The 15847-nt window shown below is 45.8% G+C and overlaps 1 protein-coding gene across 1 annotated transcript; it reads left to right on the top strand.

The window, feature by feature from the left end:
- Positions 1-996: 996 nt before the first annotated feature.
- On the top strand, positions 997-2087 carry FBLL1 (fibrillarin like 1; the record flags this gene model as incomplete). Its single annotated transcript, XM_079703129.1, has 1 exon — positions 997-2087. The coding sequence occupies one exon, from the start codon at positions 997-999 to the stop codon at positions 2005-2007; it is 1011 nt and encodes a 336-aa protein (XP_079559255.1). The 3' UTR covers positions 2008-2087.
- Positions 2088-15847: the final 13760 nt, after the last annotated feature.

Consider the following 15847-nt stretch of genomic DNA (forward strand, 5'->3'; position numbering starts at 1 on the left):
CCTGGGTTCAATCCCTGGCGGGGAAACTGAGATCCTGCAAGCCAAAATTAATTAATTAATCAATCAATTAAGTAAGTAAAAAACATAAAGAAAAAAGCTAATGCTTACAGAGCACGGCTGGGCAAGTGTATGTGGTGCTTTAAAACAAAACTTCTTTAAAAGATCACAAAAACAGGGCTTCCCTGGTGGCGCAGTGGTTGAGAGTTCGCCTGCCGATGCAGGGCACACGGGTTCATGCCCTGGTCCTGGAAGATCCCACATGCCGTGGAGCGGCTGGGCCCGTGGGCCATGGCCGCTGAGCCTGCGCGTCCAGAGCCTGTGCTCCGCCCACAACAGTGAGAGGCCCGCGTACCGCAAAAAAAAAAAAAAAAAAAAGAAAGATCACAAAAACAAAAACAAAAACCTTTTGTGGTACGTTCTGTTTTCAGATGGAATAATGAGACACAGGTCAAGAAACTTGCCCAACTTCAGACAAGACCCTCGGAGAAGGTCAGGTAAGCTTTCTGAGACCACACAGCAAGCCAGTGGCGCAGCAAATACTGTAGCCGATGTTTGTCTGCCCCTCTCCTGCCAAGAACTGCCAGGGGTCCCTGAGAAAGCAGAAGATGGGGAAGAGGGAAGGGAGAAGGCTGCGTCTGCGCGCGTGCTGGGAAGCGGGGGCTTCCGGGGCTGAAGGGTCGCCATAGCGGGTGTGATGCAATCACGCCCGTGCTGCGTCAAAGGGCGGCTCCAGGGATGCGGGGACTGCAGTAGAGCTGGTCCCCACCGCCGCCCACCTCGCCCCTGCCGCCCACCGCGGCTAACCCGGCAGGCAACCGCTGCCGCTGGCCTTCGTCCAGCGTCAGGACCACCGCCCCGGAGCCACCAGCGACCCCGACAACATCTCTCAGCCACCGGCGACCCTGACAACCGCCCCCAGGTACCGGCGGTCCCTGACAACCACTCCGAGCCACCGGTAACCCCTAACAACCGCCGCCAGCCGCCACGGGGCGCGCCATGAAGTCGGCGGTGAGCGCGCGCGGTGGGGTGTCTGGTGGCCGCGGGGGTGGCTGCTGGGGCGGGGGGCGAGGAGGCGGAGGAGGAGGCGGGGGCAAAGGAGGAGGCGGGGGCAAAGGAGCAGGAGGCGATGGCGGCGGCCAGGGGGGCAAGGGCGGCTTCGGAGCGCGGACGCGCGGCTTCGGAGGCGGCAGGGGCCGGGGGCGTGGTGGCGGAGACGGCAGGGGCCGCGGAGGCGGCGGGCAGCGGCGTGGCGTGGCCAAGAGCAAGAACCGCCGCAGGAAGGGGGTCACCACGGTATCCGTGGAACCGCACCGGCACGAGGGGGTCTTCATCTACCGCGGAGCGGAGGACGCTCTGGTCACACTGAACATGGTGCCCGGCCAGTCAGTGTACGGCGAGCGGCGGGTCACGGTGACCGAGGGCGGCGTGAAACAGGAGTACCGCACGTGGAACCCCTTCCGCTCCAAACTGGCCGCGGCCATACTGGGCGGGGTCGACCAGATTCACATCAAGCCCAAGTCCAAAGTGCTCTACCTGGGGGCCGCCTCGGGGACCACCGTCTCCCACGTCTCCGACATCATCGGCCCTGATGGCCTAGTCTACGCGGTCGAGTTCTCCCACCGCGCCGGCCGCGATCTGGTCAACGTGGCCAAGAAGAGAACCAACATCATCCCAGTCCTCGAAGACGCCCGGCACCCCCTCAAGTACCGCATGCTCATCGGGATGGTGGACGTGATCTTTGCTGATGTGGCCCAGCCAGACCAGTCCCGCATCGTGGCTCTGAATGCCCACACCTTCCTGCGCAACGGGGGCCACTTCCTCATTTCCATCAAGGCCAATTGCATCGACTCCACCGCCTCGGCAGAGGCGGTGTTTGCTTCTGAGGTGAGGAAGTTGCAGCAGGAGAATTTGAAGCCTCAAGAGCAGCTGACCCTGGAGCCCTATGAGAGGGACCACGCTGTGGTCGTCGGGGTCTATCGGCCCCTTCCCAAGAGCACCAACAAGTAGCAACCCAGCTCGGGCTGTCCCTGAGATAATGCCTAAGACTGTGCTGTGTTCAGTGTTACTTTATGTGTGTTTTCTTTGTGCACCGCTTTTCTATTAAATGGCATAAAGAAACAGTACCCAGGTGTATCAGTGAGGCCAGACTCAGTTATCCCCAAATCTCCAAATCCCCCCCCCAAACTCTAAAATAGCCAAGATAACAGGTGATAGGGGTCCATCAGGGATCAGCCTGGGGACTGTGCCTACTCCAATCACTCAGGGTCCTGACTCTTCGGGGCCCCTCTTCACTCGACACAGGGGCAGGGAAAGAGAGCTGGGGAAATAATGAGCTTATAAAATCCCCTTTGGAACTGAGGGGACAGTTCTTACACATTGACCATGTCACGTGACCAAGCCTGACTCCAGGGAGTAGCATTGGATATTGATGGACAGTAGTATAGTCTAACACACCCAATCTGCCTGACTCCAAGCCAGAGTCCTAACCATAATATATATTTAGTACTTTACTCTTCAAGGAAGCCCTTTTGCGTTCCCTAGTATGTGTAATCAGCACACCAGCCCCAAGATGGCTTTGTTACCATTACCCTTTTACAGGGGAAGCCACAGAGCTTCTGAAGGTAAAGTGGTTGCACAGCCAGTAAGGAGGTAGAACTTAACTGCCAGGCTTTGCGCCTCTAAATTCACTGCCATTTCCTGTACACTAATGGGATCTTACCTGTCCCCGACATGGCCCACGCTGAACAGACCACAAGTCCTAACACAAGGACACACACACAGAGCAGGGCCCTCTGGCTTCTCTGTGTCCTTTCTCTGCCTCCCTGTGCCACCCTTTTCTTAGATTTCAAAATAACAAAACAAGGCAGGGAGGTAGGATGTGAGTCCACCTCAAAAAGTGTTCCCACCACAAGGCATAACACACCCAAAGCGGCATCACCAAGTGTCTCAGAAATAACCAGAAAAATGACTCCCAGAAACTATCTGTCTCTGAAGGGCATTTCCTGCAGGCCCTGAATCCCAGTCCATTCAATTCTGGCTCTCAAAAGCAGCCCAAAGGGAGTGAACAATCCCAGGAGAGCTGGCAATGTTCCAAAACCAAGACTCAAAAAGGCCTTTCATTTACTCATTCACTCATCCACTCAAGAAATCCCCATTGCCAATTGCCAACGTCATCGACATTGCATCCGGGAATGATTGCTCCCTAATCCATCATTTGGAGAGTGGGTCTACCTTCCTGAAGATGTGCTTGGCTAGAGGTTATGGTTAGTTTACGTTTTCTGAGGGCATACTTCCTTCCTACAATAAGAAGATAAGTCAGATGTCTAAAGGGCAGCCACCCCTTCTACTCCTCCTCCCCCCTTCCCACAATGCACACACAAAAGCTATTCCATACAGTGCAGGGGGAGAGCTACAGTTCAGATTTGCTGGCCAGACTGACTCAGGAAGAAGAGGGTGAACGGACTAAATGTCTGCAAAACCCTGAACCAGGCATTTCTACAAACAATGTGAGATCTTCATTAAAACCCTGCAAAGCAAGGATCATTACTCCTATTTAACAGAGGAGGAAACTGCAGTTCGGAGACATGACATGACTTGCTTAAGATCCCCCAGTAAGTCTCACAGCCAGAAACCAAACCCACAGGAGTCTGACTCCAAAATCTATGGCCTTTCCACTGAGGTCTATGCTGGCTCCCTTACTTTGAAAAGCCCTCTCTCCAGTCCTAGGCTAATTGATTCATTGCTGGGATGAAAGCCTGAGGCTGGGAATGGACTCCCAGGAAACAGGATGATTCCTTCTGGAATCTTAAAGGGTCCAGTCCTTCCTTAGAGGCAGATCAGTCTCAATAAGGAGCTCTTGGAGCCTCCTTACAAGGTGTCTGTCCCTCCAGATCTGGGAAATGGCAGGGAAAACTTGGCCTCTTTCCTTGGTGTGAGCATTCCTACATACACACAGAGAAAATTTATAGTCCACGTTTGAAGCTGCTTGAAGTGGGAACGTCAGTGGAGACATGGCATGAAAAAAACCTCCTGAAGAATGTCTCTGAGCTGCAGACGGGTTCCCGGGCCAATGGAACAACATGGTAAGTCCCAGGAGAAACATAGGAATAAGGACTAAGGGAACATAGGAGGGAAGCTGAAACCTGGTTTTGGAGGATGAGGGGGTGAAGTATGGGACTGTAATTCCAGTGGGCAGTGAGGTTCAGGACATACATAGCAGTGACACCGGGCACCTGACCTGCTTGGGTTCCCAGAGGCATTAAATTGGGGTCCCTAGGCGTCTTAGACTGCTGCGGCTATGCTAACAAAATACCAGTCTGCATGCCTTAGGCAATAGACATTTACCTTCTCACAGTCCTGGAGCCTGGAAGTCCAGGGTCAAGGTACCAGCAGGGTTGGTTTCTGGTGAAGCCTCTCTCCTTGGCTTGTTAATGGCTGCCTTCTCCCTGGGTCCACACATGGCCTTTTCTCTGCGTGCACAAGGAGAGGGAGAGAGACTGAGAGAGGGGAGGAGAGAGAGATCGCTGGTCTCTTCCTCTTCTTAGAAGCACTCCAGCCCTCTCAAATTACAGCCCCACCCTTATGACCTCCCGGAACCTTAATTACCTCCTTAGAGGCCCTATCTCCAAATACAGTCACATTTGAGAGTTAGAGCTTCAACATTTTGATTTGGGGGAATACAATTCAGCCCATAACACTAGGGCTGGATGGGAACTTTCAGCTAAAATGCCCATCTTGCTGGCTTTTGGAAAGTGACTGGGGAAAGCAACGTGCAACTGAAGTTCCTGCACAAAGCTCTGGGTGTTATCCCTTTCTCCCAACTTTCCTCTTATTGTCAGTGTAAAATACCCGAGAATTACCAGTTAACATAGAGGCCGTGGGTTGGAGCGGGCGGTGGGTGGGGTGAGGAGTGATGGGGAGGGAACTTAGTTGAGCTTCTAAGAGAATTGGTTCAACCTGGGAATTGGTTCAGCTGGGTGGAATTTGCTGCTGAGTTTCAGAGAATCAGCAGCCTGACAAGAGCCACGGTTGAGCCCAGCCCAGCAGGTGCAGTGAGGCTGGAGGCCGATGCTCAAAGACAGGGTGAGGTGGACCCTGACTCAAAGTGAGTCAGCAGGAACCAGTGGGAAGAACACACAGACCCCACCTACCGCCTACCCTCACCGTGATGTCCCTCAGCCTCCTCCACCCCGATGCCCCTTGGGATAAGGGGAGGAAGAATGGGGAGGGAAAAGAAAACAAAAGAGACTTTTTTTTTTTTTTTTGCGGTACGCAGGCCTCTCACTGCTGTGGCCTCCCCCGTTGCGGAGCACAGGCTCCGGACGCGCAGGCTCAGCGGCCATGGCTCACGGGCCCAGCCGCCCCGCGGCATGTGGGATGTGGGATTCTTCCGGACCGGGGCACGAACCCGTGTCCCCTGCCTCGGCAGGCGGACTCTCAACCACTGCGCCACCAGGGAAAGCCCAAAAGGGACTGTTTTAAGCCGGAAGAAACCAACTTCTTTTCAACAGGCAATTTCCCTCCCAGCTGCAGTCCTTCTACCAAGCAAGATGCTTTAACCACATCGGAGCCACAGTGAGTATGTTTGGACTCTGCAACACTCGTATTTGTCAAGCACTTATGATGTCCCAGGCATAGAGATAAGCATTTATTTGATTGCAAAAAGTGTTGTTTTTAAATTAATAATGGGAACAAACTTAGCAGAAGATACTGAAACATAAATGTTCAGGTTAACATTTGCTGTAAAATGTACACCGGTGTCAGAGCTGCCGGAAATGTCTGTGTGGCCTGGAGCGAGAGAGCACGTGAGACCCCTGGCCAGTGCCCTGCCCCTTTCTCTTCCCACCGCTGGTTCTGCCCCACCTCCTGAAGGGGCTCACACGCATGTCTGTAGACTCCCAGCCCTCAAATCCAAGATCCGACCCCCTGCTCTTCAAACAGCCTCCTTTAGGCCCCTTGGGACTGGAGTTGTAAACTGGGAGCGTGGTACCTTCTTGGGAGGACTGGCCTGGGGAAGATTGACGGAAGCAGACGTGGGCTGTTCAGGCTGGGTGCCCGGTGCCCAGTGCAGGATCTAGAAGGTGGTGGCGTGGGCTCCTGGGGGCACGGCCCTCGGCCCGTATGGACTCCTTGCCCCATGGGGCAAGGTGCAGGCAGAGGAAGGCCAGAGCGCAGCCCTGTACGTGTGGGACCCAGGGCAGGGGCCCTGGCTGACCAGGTCTGAGAGTGGCCCCTTGGCCCGTCCACTCAACCAAATCTCAGTGTCCCTCCTTAAGGAGGCCAGTCTAACTCTTCCAAGTAGTCTTCCTGGCTCTTGGGCTCACAGGAAATTCCTCTTGATTCACGTTCTGAGGGAGACAACATTTACCACGCACGTAGTATGTCCCAGGTGCCTCCAGACACCTTGTTTCACTTAATTCCCATAACACCCCCTGGGAGGCAAGTGTTATCCTCCCTGATATCACAGATGAGGAAGCTGAGGCTCAGGAAAGTGACAGGAATCACCCAAGGTGTGATGGAGCTGGAGAATGGAAGATCTGGGGTGTCCTGGAGCAGAACTGTACGTATTCATTCTCTAAATCAGTGAAATTAAAACCAGACGCTCTAGGGGGAAGGCCTGACATTGGTGTTTTCGGTAAGTCCCCCAGGTGATTCTAATGTGCATCCAGGGCTGACACCACTATTTAAAACCCCATACCACTCTTGCTGTTGATTGGGAAAGGCAGATTTAGGACAGTACTTTGAATAACTGGAAGATGACAGCTGAGCTTTTCTGCAAGGTCTCTGGGACAGCCCAGGATGCCCCCTGAGATTCCTAAGAGAAGGAGGGTTGAAATCTGTGACTGAAGACAAAGTTACTGGTATTCCTGCCTCTTTGGTCCCTGATTGAGCGCTGCCCACGGATCTTGTTTGTAAGGAGCTCAGCTGAGCTGGGAGAGAGAGCTGAGCTGCCAGGTGTGGGAGGAGCTCAAGAGGCAAGGAGCCAAAAATGAGAGTTCAGTCTTTAATCATATACCGTGATGGAATAAGCAAAAGGCTAAAACTGGAGAAAGTGCCAACTCCCCTGTTCCATATTCTCACATGGAAAGGCGCCCCAGCCGAGGGTCGGGGGATCAGAGCTCCTTGGGGATGTCTTACTGCTGAAGGCACCCTTGAAAATAAGGCTCCAACATTTTACAGACCCTGAGGCTGCTGGTGAGGGGACAAACAGGGAAGGCTCTGGGTGGAAAAGCCTTCAAGGTTCTCCCTTCCCCCACAAGGAGGCAGAGGTCCTCAGATCAAAACCTATGGAGGACTTCCTTGGTTGTCCAGTGGTAAGACTCCGTGCTTCCCCTGCAGGGGGCACGGGTTTCCCTGGTTGGGGAACTAAGATCCTGCATGCCGCACGCAGCCAGACACACACACACACACACACACACACACACACACACACACACACACCCCACACACACACACACACCCCACACACACACACACACCACCACCACCACCACCACCACCACCACCACCCCGTGGAATGAAGGTGACGGGTAGGAAAGTAAATTTACCTGCCGAGGGCCCTGAGTCCTTGACGGCAAGCCCCTTCAGAAACCGAAGTGCGCTGGCTGTGCCCCAGGTCTGGTGTGAGGAGGGCGGCGGCTTCCCCTAGTCCCACCAGCTGTGCTGTCTGAAGCCTTCCTAATCGCCTGTGGTCAGGCCTGAGAAATCAGTCACACGTGATTTTTTTTTTTTTTTAGAGAGCTTTTTTTCTCTTTTTTAAAATTTATTTATTGGCTGCATTGGGTCTTCGTTGCTGCATGCGGGCTTTCTCTAGTTGCAGCGAGCGGGGGCTACTCTTTGCTGCAGAGCACGTGCTCTAGGCACCCAGGCTTCAGTATTGGTGGCTCGTGGGCTCTAGAGCACAGGCTCAGTAGTTGTGGTGCAGGGGCTTAGTTGCTCCGCAGCACGTGGGATCTTCCCGGACCAGGGCTGGAGCCTGTGTCCCCTGCATTGGCAGGCGGACATTCCCTGCACCACCAGGGAAGCCCCCCATGTTTCGTATGTAAGTTGTCAAATGGAAACAGCCTCCAGTACATGCTACTAACACCACTTTCCTACTTCTCCTAAGGCCACACATCCATTGGCACATGACCTACCTTCCAAGTTGTCAGGTGACTGAAGCTTCACTTCTCCATAACATGAATTGCCATCCTTCCATCCTCTGATAGCAGTTTTTTTTTGCCACCTGCTGCCAGTCCCTAATCCAGGGCCTCATTATTTAGGTTTCTATTCTTCAGTGGCATCCACTGCTGGTACCAACGTCTATATCAGTTGGGATGGGTGTATCAGATGGGTTAGGCGGTGGTAACAAACTCCCAAAGCCTGTGCCTAAATGAACAGTTTGTTTTCTTCCTCACACTATACTACCTTCATTATTTTGTGGGTGGTTGAGGGAGAGGGGCCTCTGTTAATTTTAGTCATTTAGGGATCCAGGCTAACAGAGTAGCCACCATCTTGAATGCTGCTGGCTGTCAAGAGGGAAAAGATGGCTCCGGAAAGTCTCAGGTGATTAAGTGCTCTAGCCATGACATGGTAGTTCCAACCACAATTCACTCACTAGTTGGCCAGAACCAGTCATATGAACCTTTTCAACCACGAGGGAGCCTGGAAGTACAATCCTACTGTGTTGGAAAGGTGGAATAAAGATCTCTGCTGAACAACATTAATGATGAACACAAGAAGATCATATGTGGGGTAAGAAATTTTCCTCAGGGATTTCCCTTGCAGTCCAGTGATTAGGGATCTGTACTTACACTGCAGGGGGCACAGATTCGACCCCTGGTTGGGGAGCTAAGATCCTACATGCCAAGTGGGGAAGGAAGGGAGGGAGGGAGGAAAGAAATTTGCCTGAGATCATATGCCTAGTGACTAAGAGCAGAATTTGAAACCATGCTCCAGAATACTTGCTTTTAATCACTACTCTACACTGCCTCCCAAGCCATTAGCAAATAATATTTTTTTCCTATTTTTGGCCACGCCACGCGGCTTGTGGGACCTTAGTTCCCTGATCAGGGGTTGAACCCGCGCCCCCTGCATTGGCAGCGCTGAGTCTTAACCACTGGACCACCAGGGAAGTCCAGCAAATAGATTTTTACGTTATTGTCATGTAACTTGTTATGCTTTGAGAATGTGGCCTTATTTTTTGAAATTTATTGACTTATTCTATGATCTTGTACATGATCAATTTTTGTACATACTCCATGTGTGCTTGAGAATAACGTGCACCCTCTCATTGCTGGATGCAGAATTCAATGTATGTCCATTAGGTCAAGCTTAACCATGGTGTTCAAACCTATTTTGCCGATTTTCTGTTTGCTTGAACTATCAATACTTGAGTGAGGTGTTGAAATCTCTCACTGTGATGACAATTTCATGCCTTAAAGTTTCATCACTTGTAGATTTATTTTCTATTCATTTAGCTATTTTATTACTTGCATATGTATTTTCAACTGTGATGTCTTCTTGGTTCACTTTATGATTACATAATGACCCCATTCCTAATGATGACTTTTGTTTTCAAGTTTATTTTGCTTAATATAGCTACGTAAGTTTTCTTTTGGTTAGTGTTTGCCTGACCTTTTTTTACCCTTCTGATTTCAAACTGTCCAGGTCCTTTTACTCTAACGTCTATTACAAAAAGCATATAGGTGTTGTTTTCCTTTTAAACCAATCTCCTTTAATTGGCAAACTTCAGTCTACTTTCTTGGATTCTCGATGCCCAAACTTGGCTCTTGGAGTGTGAAAGATCCTAGGACATCTCTAATCTGAAGTTTGCTCTTAGACTAAGAGGTTTCTTTTCTTTTCTTTTTTTTTTTTTTGCAGTACGCGGGCCTCTCACTGTTGTGGCCTCTCCCATTGCGGAGCACAGGCTCGGCGGCCATGGCTCACGGGCCTAGCCGCTCCGCGGCATGTGGGATCCTCCTGGACCGGGGCACGAACCCGTGTCCCCTGCATCGGCAGGCGGACTCTCAACCACTGCGCCACCAGGGAAGCCCTCTTTTTTTTTTTAATTAAAACATCTTTTCCAGCTTTATTATGATATGTCTAAGATTCAAGATAGCCTTCCTTTATTCACAGCACTGGGAAAACGTCAGACAAAAGCAGTATTATGGAAAGGAACCCAGGAAAAAACAGAATGTCAGTAATTTCGTTTTCTTAAGTGTCTAGAATTGGTTGAACTATAAATTTCATAATCAGAGTCAGGAGAGCGAATAGGGTATGTTGACAGAAGTGTGAGTGGCTATTGTGTCCACCATTCTAGAGGCCATTAGGAACATTTGTGATTCATGGGAAGAGGTCAAAATATCAACATCAACAGGAGTTTGGAAGAAGTTGATTCCCATCTTTATGGATGACTTTGAGGGGTTCAGGACTTCAATGAAGGAAGTAACTGCAGATGTGATGGAAAATAGCAAGAGAACTAGAATTAGAAGTGGAGCCTGAAGATGTGACTGAATTGCTGCAATCTCATGATAAAATGTTAATGGATGGGGAGAGAGTGGTTTCTTGAGACGGAATCTACACCTGGTGAAGATTATTCAAACAACAAAGCATTTAGAATATTACTTAAACTTAGTTGATAAAACACTGGCATGGTTTGAGAGGACTGACTCCAATTTCAAAAGAAGTTTCACTGTGGGTAAAGTGTTACCAAACAGCACTGACGCTACAGAGAAATCACTGTGAAAGGAAGACTCAATTAATGCAGTTAACTTCATTGTTGTCTAATTTTAAGAAATTTCCACAGCTACCCCAGCCTTCAGGAACCACCACCCTGATCAGTCAGCAGCCATCAACATGGAGGCAAGACATTCCACCAGCAAGAGATTACCACTCCCTGAAAGCTCAGATCATGATGGTTAGCATTTTTCAGCAATATTTTAAAATGAAGGTATGTACATTTTTTGACATAATGATATTGCACACTTAATAGACTACAGTATGGTATAAACCTCTTACATTCACTGGGAAAACAAAAAAACTCACATAACTCGCTTTATTGCAGTGGCCTGGAACAAGCCTGAAATATCTCTGAGGTATGCCTGTAGTAGTTCTAGAAAGCCTTAAAGCTGGGAGGGATGGAGGACTGGGGAATGAAAAAAAGGGTATTACTGTATGAGCCCACTTACAATGACAACTGTAGAAAAAATAAATTGAATCTAGTGACAGAAAGCATTGGTTGACAGGGGCTGGGGCTGGGAAGGGACAGCCTAGGGTGGAGGCCAAGGGAACTTTTTGGAATGATGCAAGTATCTTAGAAGGGTGGTTACCTGGGTGTATAAACATATTTACTTAAATATACCATTAAATATTATTGTACTTAAAACCATACCTCAATAAAGTTGATTACAAAAAATAAAGAGGTCCAAAACCAAAAGTAAACAAAAATCAGTAGTAGCAGTTACAAATTCACTGAAATGTTTTTTTCCTTTTTTTTTGAGGCATTAAACAGATGTCCTGAAAACCGCCAAGAGGTGTTCTAGGAAATCTGAAAACACAAGGTATCAGGATTCTTTATTCAAATTGTTAAAATATGATACCTAAAACCAAAACAAAACAAAAACAAAAACCTACGTAACACATATTCACTTAACTTTTTCAAGTTCAGGGCCTTGAATTTCCTGAATGGCACATTTAATATATGATAAAAGTTGGATTTTCCCCCACCAAAGAAATTGGAGGTAGCAGACTCCAAACTCTAGCTAGAGAAAAATAAGCAAATTGGGCTCTTCAGTTCAAAAGAACATGCCTTCATGGTATTGCTAATTTTTGTTACTGTTTCTAGAAACTGCAAAGGTCACTTTTATAGCCCTGGCTGGAGATGTGCACTTATTTACCTAAATGTAAGTAAGTGTACTGGTGTATCGTTGACCTCTGGGGAAAGCAACATTAAATACCAATTTTTTATGTAAAGAAGGAGGTATAATCCCAGAGATGAGGAGTCAGGTTTTCCAAGTTTATTTTAGAAAACAGAAACAAAAACAAAATTTAAAAACTCTCAAAATCAGAAGCATAGGAATATCTTAAAATAGTTTATAAACTACGCATGTAGCCTGCAACTACGTTTGACCCTTGGACAACCTGGGGAGTGTGGGGGGCCTGATCCTCCGCACAGTTGAAAATCCACGTATAATTTAAGAGCTGGCCCTCCGCATCCGGTTCGGTTCCTCTGCACCTGCGGGTTCAACCAATCTCGGGTCACGTAGTACTGCAGTATTTACTACAGAAAAAAATCTGCATGTATGTGGACCCGCACAGTTCAACCCGTGTAGCTCAAGGGTCAACTGTACTTTTGCTCTTCAGTAGCTTATTTCCAATCGCTTGCAATGCACTTGGAGAGCTAAAGTATAGCTCAATTTAATATTTCCACACCAAACTCGTAATGTTTCCCTTAGTCACTGTCTTACACTTTTTTCATCCTACTGAAAATTTTTTTTAAAACAAAGGATATGTACCTTCACAAGTTACCTGGCCTTCATGTTTTCAACCATTCCTATATGCCTGGAGTCTAGCCAATCAGTTTGAAAACTCAGAAATCAATTTTCCAACTTAATTCCTCACATATTACACAACATCATAGAAGCTTTTACAAGAACAACACTAAGAGATGTTGTCTATTAAAAGCAAAGAAATGAAGTTTTGGTTTAGAGAAAAGCGTGTGTGACATAACCCTTAACAAACTGTGGTAAGAAAGTACTGCACGTGTTCCGGCATCTCTGCTGGGAGCGCATCTAAGGGCCACTCTGCTGTCAACATCCATTTTTGGCATAGGACACCAAGGCCACGGTTCAAGGAAAAGCAAAGCTTTTCACATGTTAATAAACATAAGGCTTAAATTTCAGGAAGGTTTGCATTGCATCTCTGCTAAACTAACATTTGTGCTTTCTAAGGCTGGGGAGAGGAAAGTGGGGAAAAACTTCAATTACATCTTATAAAGGGAGACTAGATAGATAAACACACTTCCTCTACAATTAATTCACTCAATAAGTATGTTTTACTGAATGCCTTCTCTGTGCCAAGTACTGGGAATACAGAGGTGAGCAAGAATTCACGATGTCCTTTCTCTCAGTTTACATTCTACTATAGTTGATTTAATTAAACCCTTATATTTATTTGAAGTGGAAATGTGGGAATACAATATATAAACAATAAAAAGATAACACAGTAAACAACTTAAGAGAATTTATTTGCAAAGTAGGAGATAAAAATCATGATTTTAACATTTATTTAGAATATGAACAAAACTAGAAAAAGTTAAAACTACAGAAAAGAAGGTAGAGAGTACTGAAGTTGGCTCAGTGGCCACATAATACAAACAAGCAAAACCCAAGTTTCTTTCATGCAAATAAGCCGTAAGGAAAAGAGAACAGGAATGTTTATAGAACAGACCACAACAAGTATTTTAAAAATTTACATAAGAAACTGTACATAAATGAAAAAATAAATTAGACAATTTACAAGAAATGTTTTATAGGTTATAATAGGCTATAACTTAGTTTATTATGAATAAAATTTGTAGCACATCATACATTTTTACATCACAGATTCAGTGTTAGAATAATTCCAACATGACAGAGCTCAGACTTGGCAAGAACACTGCAACAGATAGAGTAAGGCAACTTAAACGGAAATGGCTTGTATAAGTAAAATTAACACAAACATCTTCTAGGTATGATCTGATCTGTAACTGGGCAGAATTAAGACAAATGCCACTCAATTTCGGTTAAAAAGTCAAAGTTTCATTGTAGTTCAAATAAAAAGTCAAAGCATACAATGTATTAAAAAATGATAAAACCATCTCAACCTGACTTACATCCATGTTCCATTAATCGTATTTAGGACAAGGAGACCAGAATATTAATGTTAGGTCTATAAAGTTATCTTTTGCTTCTAAATGTAAACTAAAAAGGGCACCTCAGAAAAAAAGTGGCAGATTTCAAAATGGCTTAATACTCGTGACAACTATCAACTGTGCCAGGTATGAGATCAGTATGATTCAGAGACACAACATAAAGCTAAAATAATCTCAAACTACCTGCGTTATTTATGTATATTTTACAAATTATACAAAACTGAAATGTTTTCTTTGAAAGCTACTGGAACTGTAGGTACTGCCATGTATGAAAGATGTTGAGAAATAGAAAAAAAAATCAGCACTATCTTAGACTTGAAATATAGTTGCACATTTATACAATTCAAAACCTTGGATTTTAACTTTATTCACTCCTTTGAAAAATACATTTCTCATTAGTTCTTTTAAACACAAAATTACTGGCCGCTGTAGCAAAAAGACTGAAAATCTAAAAAGAGAAATAGTCTTTTGACTACACAAAGAGCCAGACTGTAAAGAATTTGGTTTTTTTCTTAAGGAAAAAAAAACTGATTTCCTCTCAAACACATCATTCAGTACAAACTGTAGTACCTGAAGTCCCAACATCAACTCACTGCTACATTTATTAAGCTGGAAATATCAGACACATGTACAACCTGATTATTCTTAGGCAATCCTAAGGATAAAGGTTTTTAGGTCTTTATCGTACTTGATGTAGATGACTACAATCCATGATATTTCAACTCACTTAGAGATAATTAAAATTGTGTTTTATAAATCCCACTATGAATTGTGTTTGACAAAGGCAATAATTCTAGGAGGGGTTTATCCCACATCTATCCCAACACACAATGATCAGAAATAAGAAACAGCTTAAAGAAAAGGGCTATTTAAAAAATCCCAAATATATCTAACATTCAAACATCCATAAATTTAGTGGTATGTTTCTTTTTGTACAACGGAAAAGTTATAATAATGCCCATATAATTTTGAAGTTATAGCACAATAAAAATTCCAGATAGCTTTACAGATTAAAGCGCACGCGCACACACACACCCTTTATATTACTTTAAGGTATATCTACTACTTGGCCATTACAGGCAATAACAAAACATTATGAGAGAATAACTACTACCATTCTATGGTGAGAATCCAAAAGCTAGTACCTCTCAACATGTATCAACACAAATAAAATGAACTCTAAAACATGATGCCACATATCTGAACAAATTGTTTTTGTCACTTCAAATGCTGCCATGAATGGAGCAACTAACTGTCTTTTGGGACAGTCTGCTTTTCATGGAACCCTTGTTTTCAATAGGCTATTAAAATACCTCAAAGGAAGAAAAATAATTACTCACTTTTTGGGGTCTTTGCTCATCAGTTACTAGGCTCAGTAGAAATATAAAGCTACGGTCTCAAATATTGAAAACAGGCAGTAATATAGATAAAGAACATTACTTTCTGAGATTATCTGATGACAGAAACAAAGTTGGCTGAATTCCTTCTCTATTAGAATAGAACACCCTAAAATAAACAAACTTATTGGGAAAATAGGACATCATTGACATTTCATGGCAAATCATCATGTTAAATAAGGTCAAAGAGTATTATTACAAAAATGCAGTACGTTTCTAATATTTTGTTTATACATACCACAAAACAGTAAGTTAAATGCAAAAATAACACATACTCATTTTTCTGGTGATCATCCAGTTTTTACATGGCTTTAGAAGAGGGAAAGTTTCTAAACTACATTCTCAAGTGCAACAGACTAAAAAGCATAAAGTGCTCAATAGAGAAAAAACAAAATATTAAAATATGTAACATTTTGCATATAACAAGCAGAGTGGTTATAAAGGACATTTGGAAACTACTGCCTTGCTAAGCTTTCCACCCAAAAATGCGACCTTAGAAATCAAGGCAAGATGCCTTGATTCAAGGCCAGATGGACTGCTCTTAGAAGGCGAGATACCG

The sequence above is a fragment of the Hyperoodon ampullatus genome (genome assembly GCF_949752795.1).
Source record: "Hyperoodon ampullatus genome assembly, chromosome: 4".
NCBI lineage: Eukaryota > Metazoa > Chordata > Mammalia > Artiodactyla > Ziphiidae > Hyperoodon > Hyperoodon ampullatus.